Source organism: Brachypodium distachyon, chromosome 3 (genome assembly GCF_000005505.3).
Source record: "Brachypodium distachyon strain Bd21 chromosome 3, Brachypodium_distachyon_v3.0, whole genome shotgun sequence".
NCBI lineage: Eukaryota > Viridiplantae > Streptophyta > Magnoliopsida > Poales > Poaceae > Brachypodium > Brachypodium distachyon.
Window position 1 is genome coordinate 43,492,994 of NC_016133.3, and position 6,745 is coordinate 43,499,738.

At 47.9% G+C, this 6,745-nt stretch overlaps 1 protein-coding gene across 4 annotated transcripts; it reads right to left on the bottom strand.

Moving 5' to 3' along the window:
• Window positions 1-686: 686 nt before the first annotated feature.
• Window positions 687-6,508, bottom strand: LOC100825836 (disease resistance protein RGA2). Of its 4 annotated transcripts, XM_024462062.1 has the most exons (3): window positions 3,388-6,508; window positions 3,189-3,251; window positions 2,925-3,059 (listed from the first exon to the last, which is right to left on the bottom strand). In XM_024462062.1, the coding sequence occupies exons 1-2, from the start codon at window positions 5,083-5,085 to the stop codon at window positions 3,228-3,230; spliced, it is 1,722 nt and encodes a 573-aa protein (XP_024317830.1). In that variant the 5' UTR covers window positions 5,086-6,508; the 3' UTR covers window positions 2,925-3,059; window positions 3,189-3,227. The 4 variants fall into 4 exon arrangements, with proteins under 4 accessions (XP_024317829.1, XP_010235366.1, XP_024317828.1 ...); XM_024462061.1 differs by adding an exon at window positions 687-1,176 and having other exon boundaries at window positions 1,467-6,506; XM_010237064.3 differs by having other exon boundaries at window positions 1,289-3,059; window positions 3,189-6,508.
• Between the last annotated feature and the right edge of the window lie 237 nt (window positions 6,509-6,745).

Genomic DNA, 6,745 nt, shown 5'->3' on the forward strand with positions numbered 1-6,745 from the left:
TTACGAGAGGCCATGAGGAGGGCGTACGCGATCTTTTCGATCTGGGTGTATCAACCCTTTGCTCCTCCCAAAGCTTCGCTCACGTAGTACACCGGGCGTTGCGACCCTTCTTCTTCCTTCACGAGGGCTGCACTCATGGCGACCGGAGTCGCGGCGAGGTACAGGAGTAAAGGTTCTCCCTGCTTCGGGCTCGTGAGGAGTGGAGTAGTCGACAAATAGGTTTTGAGTTCCTCTAAGACCCTTTGAGCTTCATTTGTCCACTCAAAGTTGTTAAGGCCCTTCAGGATTTTGAAAAAAGGAAGACCCTTCTCGGCTGATCGGGCGACAAATCGTCCTAATGCTGCCATCCTCCATGCTAGGCGTTGCACGTCTTTGACGGAGCGAGGAGGCTCCATCTCTAGGATGGCCCGGATTTTTTCCGGGTTGGCCTCAATCCCCCGTTGGGAGACGAGGAAACTTCTCAGGATTGAACTTCACGCCGTATTTGCGGAGGTTGTTGAAGGTTTCTTTCAAGTCTTCGAGATGGGTCTTCGCCATTTGACTTTTGATGACGGCGTCATCAACGTAGACTTCGGCGTTTCTCTCCAATTGCTCTTTGAGGATGAACCTGACGAGGCGTTGGAATGTCGCACCGGCGTTCGTCAAAGCAAAAGGCATTCTGCGATAGCAGAAGGTGCCAATGGGAGTGATGAAGTTGGTCTTCTCTTCGTCTTACTTGGCCATGTGGACTTGGTGATACCCCGAATAGGCGTCCAAGAAGCTCAACCTCTCACATCCCTCCATGGAGTTGACTAGCTGGTCGATCCGCGGGAGATGGTAGTCGTCCTTGGGACACGTCTTGTTCAAGTCGGTGAAATCGACACACATCCGCCACTTGCCGTTGGATTTCTTCACCAAGACCGGATTGGCCAACCACTCGGGGTGCCAAACTTCTCGAATGTGTCCGGCCTCGGAGAGCTTCGCAATTTCTAGCTTGATGACCTCGCTTCGCTCCGTGGAGAGTTTCCGGAGTTTTTGCTTCATGAACGCCTTGTCGGGCCTTACGGCGAGTCGATGTTCCATGACGTCGCGTGAGACTCCTCCCATGTCGGAAAGAGACCAAGCGAAAAGCTCGGAGTTCTCCCGGAGTAGGTCGATGAGCTTCTTCTCAAGTTCGATCGAGAGGTCAGCCCCGATCTTCACGACGCGAAAAGGAATCAGTTAGATTCAAAACAAGTTCTCATGAGTATATATAAAGCGGTGGAAAATAGTAAAACGAACTTTAAAGAACAAATGCTGCAAGGCGCCCTAGAGGTGAAGATGGTTTTTCGTCTCAGACAATACCAAACGAATTTGCATTCAGTTAAATGCAAAATGATTTCTCAAGTATGAATAAAAGGCATTTGAATACAGTTAAACCTATGATGCACTCCGGGTTAGCACTAGAAAGAGAGAATGGTAGAGGGGACCGACACCGGCATACACACCTCAGTTATTATAGTCAGCTCCACAGGAGGGGAGAAGCCTCCTTAGAAACTTCTTTGTGTTGGGTTCTTTTTGTGTTGATGTAACTCTGTATTCTTCTAATCGAATGACTTTATCTGGGATGGAGGAGACCAAATGGGAATACTCCCCACCTTCTCTACAACGTTGTCCCAAGTTGGGGCAGCCCAGTATGCATAGGCATTTGAGGGCTGGGAGCTGCTGGAGGAGACCCTCCGGGAGTTTCTCTATCCTTGGACAGTATCCGATCGCTAACTTCTCAAGGGAAGTGAGACCATCCATCCCATCCGGCAGCACTTTCAGGCCTTCACAGGAATGCAAGGAGAGCTCCCTCAGCTTGGCTAGATCGCCAAGGTTGGAAGGCAGTGCCTCCAAATTCATGCAAGATGAAATCGCCAGTTGCTCGAGGGAAGGAAGCAACTTTGGAATCTCCAGTAAGCTGATGCATCCCTCGATGTGTAACCTCTCCAGCTGGGGAAGCGGCAGGGTCTCCTCAGATGATGAACCCTTCCCCTTCAGGTTGTCACAAAGGCTAATAGCCAGATAGCGGAGGTGAGCCAAACTCTGCAGCTCCTCTACTGGCCAGCGGACAAGTTCACCACATCCAAAAATCTTCAGTTCTTCCACAAAGGCAAAGCATTCCCAAAGCACATGATGCAGTTTGGACAACACGGGTGTTTTAGCGAAGCAATTAGGACCATTTAGAGTCAAACTACGAAGTGCTTCCAGAGGTATCTGGCTTTGGTTTTGCCGGTCCTCTAGAGGCACCATCATCATGGTTGCCAGTGACGTAACTTCTAAATTCACAAGAGATGGCCAAGAGCCCAAAGACATGCTTGTAGACACAGGACCTGTTCCATCGTATGCAAGATAAATCAAGGTTCTTAAATGCGCAAGCGAACTTATTGGAAGACTGCAGCATTCCTTTATGAATAGGTCTTTGAGAACTGGGCTGCCTGGAACACTTGCAAGCTTTGGGCACTTAATGATCGTTAGTTTTTCGAGCAAGGGAAACATAACCAAGCTATTAGGCTCTCCAGCACAATTTTCTGCCCATCTCTCCAAAATTGGTAGTTCATCTAACACAATCTCCTTCAACTTGGGAAAGAACTGAAGAAGGGTACTGTATCCTTCAGCTTCTGCCTTGATGCTCTTCCATAATGTTGTTAGGTTACCCATGTTCGCTACGCTCAAATATTCAAGCGACATTGATATCCACACTATAGGTAGAGTCTTACATCTTGGACAGTTGGATATATAGAATTTTCTTAGGCACCGAAACATCTGAGGGTCCCCCATCAAGTGCGATATTTCTAGACCACCGTAACCATATACTTCCAAAACTTTCAGCTTACTATGAGGTGTCAGCGACACTAAAACTTCTTCATTACAGAACTCCTCCCCGGGCTCATAACTTTTTCTGCGGCCCCAACACAGCAACAATTCACTTAGATTGTGCTTCTGATGGAGACTGGCTTTCTTTGCATTTTGCCCACTCCTGATTTTTCTCAAGTTGTACAGTTCCAACCTGTTGCCAAGTTGACAGAGGTCTTTAAGCTCCTCAATTCCATAGCCAGCTTCAGTGTCCACAACAAATGTCGTTAGTGTATGAAGGTTGTTCAATAAACTGATATTTGGAGGCATCCGTTCCAAACTATCACACCCAAAAAGATAAAGATGGATGAGCTTCCTCATTGTACTTATACCTTCAGGTAAATGCTGTAGCTTCGAGCAACCATCTAGCCTCAATGTTTGCAAGTTATATAACACTGAAATTGAATCCGGCAATGTAAAAATATCAGACCATGATAGGTCAAGATACCGTAAATGTTTTGCATGTCTGACCGGGCTATGGATAATCGAAGAACTGTAACAATGCAAGGCTCTTAATGGCATCCCTTTTACCTCCATAAGATCCTTGTGTGATTTTGAAGGTGCTAACAAAGTGTGAAGAGATGTCATGCCTTTGAATACTCGACTGTTTGGTTTCAACTCATATTGTGCATCAATCCACATGTGCCGGACATGTTGTATGGATGCTTTCTGCTGAATTAACTCTTCGATAGTTACACATCCGTGTGCAACATCTTTTGCAAGGTCATGCATTAAATCATGCATTTTACAACCAATTGACTCATATGATGTGGCAATGAAACGGCGTAGATTCACTTTCACATCTTGGAGAAAGGATCTCCAAACTAAGTCATAGAAAATGTATTCTCCTTTTTGTGCCAGATCCATTGTTCCCTCTTCTTGAATAAAACCATTTGCCATCCATAGTTGGATCAATATGTCCTTCTCCATCTCATAGTCCTTGGCGAAAACTGCACAGAAGGCAAAACATTGCTTCATTTCAGCTGATAAGTGTCTGTAGCTCAGTTTTAGTATGGGTAGAATTTCATATTTGCCTCCGATATTATCACCAATGTTACTTTCCGCAATGGCCTCCCATTCCTGCACTTGTTGTTTTGAACTCATCAATCCACCCATTATCTTCAGAGCAAGAGGTAACCCTCTGCATTTTTTGGCAATACGTTTGCCAATGGTGACTAACTCCGCTTGCTCCTCTACACCTCGACTAAATGCTTTCTTCGAGAACAATTCCCATGAATCATCTTCTCTCAAGCATGGTAGCTCATGGAGTCCTACTGTGCCCATTATAGATGCCACTTGCCGACTTCGACATGTGACGAGTATAACACTTCCAGGCCCACCAACAGAGCACAACAGTGGCTTCAGCTCATCCTCCCACTTTCTCACCTCTTCATTCCATACATCGTCAAGAACAAGCATATACCTTTTCTGGCCAATGACTTCCTGAAGTCGCACTCGCAACAGCTCAACAGTATCTGGCAATTCACATCTTCCTTTGGTAGCCAACTCTATGATGGATTTCACAACAGCAACGGCTTCAAAGTTTTCCGAGACACAGTGCCACATCGTCAGCTGGAAATGTTGCTGGACCCTGTGGTTGTTGTACACCATCTTGGCAAGAGTGGTCTTGCCCAAACCTCCCATCCCAAAGATGGGCAGCACCTGCACCTTACGCTGATTGTGCTGGCCGAGCAATAGCTTCAGCACCACCCCTTTGTCATCATCCCTGCCAAAGATGTCAGCAGAGTCGTCCAACCCTGAGTGTGTCTGCCTGCAAATTAGTTGTGGTGGCTCTGCGTGCTCCACCAGTCCAAACTTATTCATCTCCTCGACGAGATTATTGATCTTCTCAAGGACGTTGTTCAGATCCCTGCTCATGGTAAGACGGAAGAGCAGCGGGCTGCGTGACGTGAACTGGTTCAGTACCTTGCGTGTCTTGGACTCACCGATCCGGGCCTCACGGCGCAGCGCCTCATACTGGAAGCCGTCAAGGACGTCATTGGCCTCGTAGGCGACAGTCCTGAAATCCTTCATCCACCTCCTGATATACTGGTTGGTCTCACTCTTGATCTCGGCGTCAGCCAGCTTACACTGGACAGCCAGCAGCTGGCGCTCCAGCTTGAGTCGGTCATCATCGATGCCCCACATCCCAGTCATTCTCCGGACGACTGCATCAGCAGCCTTGCCAGCCGCGGTGCGCACCACAGGGAGAAGCAACAAGTCAGCCATGTTACGTCGCTCAGGCAGTGCTTCCTTGCAATGGTACTATCAACAAGCTCTGAGATAAGAAATGGGTGATGGAAAGCGAGCAGAAATTCAGCAGGAGGAGCATTGGAGCTGCGTACGCATCTGCCAAGGCGAGCTGATATTTTTGGCCGTCAGCATCAGCCATTAATTCAAGCAAGCTGGACCAAGACAAGTGGGTGACAATGAAATGGAGACATTTCAGGACACTCTATGCCATGCTTGATCCATCGGTTTCCAGGGTAATTGATGGTCAGACATTTCAGCAATCGAAATGGTATGTCTGCACAAGCACAGCTGAGAAAAGCAAAATCTGGGAAGACAGTGCAACAACTTGTGATCCCAAAACGCAAAGGCAAAGGCAAACCTATGCATCTTGCATTCAGACGAAACGCCTTTGTTGAAGCAGACCAATGATGCTTTCACCGAGTGAGCAGAACATGATTTTCTAACCTGCTTGAACTTGAAGACGTGATGCATATATCTAGAAGCTGGTTCAGAAACCAAGATATGCATAAACATCTCACCTTTCAAAAAAAGTCCATATTCAAGGTGCGTTTTGCACTTCCTCCTTTGACACTTCGAGCAGGCAAGAAATTATCATAGCATCCTTGTTTTGTTCAGACCAATTACCTTGCTCTCCCGGCAGCAGTGATCTCTTGAAGGGACTTTCCTCTTTCCTTTCGCACTTGACAGTTTGTGTATTCACGGCGCAATTAATGGTGTGTTCTCGGCAAGCCACAAGAGAAGAAATGTGATGGGGAGCTGATATGTTGTTTTGCTGTCAGCGTCACCACTTAATTCAAGCTGAACCAAGGGAAGTGCGTGACAAAGGAAACTTCTGGGCACGCATGCCGAAGTTGACCGACTTATGTGCCAAATCTGATCCATCCATCGGTTTCCTGGAAACCAACATGGCATGAGATCGCAGTAAACACTCTGGCTAGTGACTCGTTGGAGCATTTCCACAGGCACCTGGTGGGCGCTTAATGCCGAAGATAATGGCTAGTCTTGTGTGGAGTATATGTGAAATTAAGGTACCGTAGGAGAATTGGGAACCTGAGGAAGGCAGCAGTGCGCAGTCCGCTTCGTCGTCGACAATCAGAAACATGCAGTGCGTTGCTGCACTGCACCAGGAAAATTTTCGTGGCTACAAAAACCAATGCTGGCACGCATTCATTTGTCCGCAAAAACCTGTAGAGATCAGGCCTGGTGCAATGGCATTCGACGCCACACAAGACTAGCACTACTACTGGTGCCAGTGCCCTGTGAGAGAAGAAATTAGCAGGCCGGTGCTGGGTACTGACCTGTCCCTTTACCGCGATCCAATACTCTCTGGTCGTCCGCGTCAACCATGAATTCGAGCAGGAGTAATTGAAGACCAAGTGGGTGCCAATGGGAACGGAGACATTTGAGGACAACGAGGCTCCAAGGTTTGATCCATCGGTTCCCAGAGCAGTTTGTGTTTGTTATATGAAAAGGTGCTAACAAGTGGAGCAAAGGCATCCGGCCGGCCGGGCAGAGCATTTCGACAAGCACCTTGCGCGCGCGCGCCCCAGGGAAGAAGAGGAGGGGTCTCAGTGGAGCTACAATCCTACAAGCGGGAGAAAGAGGGGGGGCTGAGGGGGGGCAGAGGCGCCTGCTC

Excerpts from the sequence above, each read along its gene's own strand:
- LOC100825836 (XM_024462061.1), bottom strand. The coding sequence starts at position 5,085 with ATGGCTGACTTGTTGCTTCTCCCTGTGGTGCGCACCGCGGCTGGCAAG.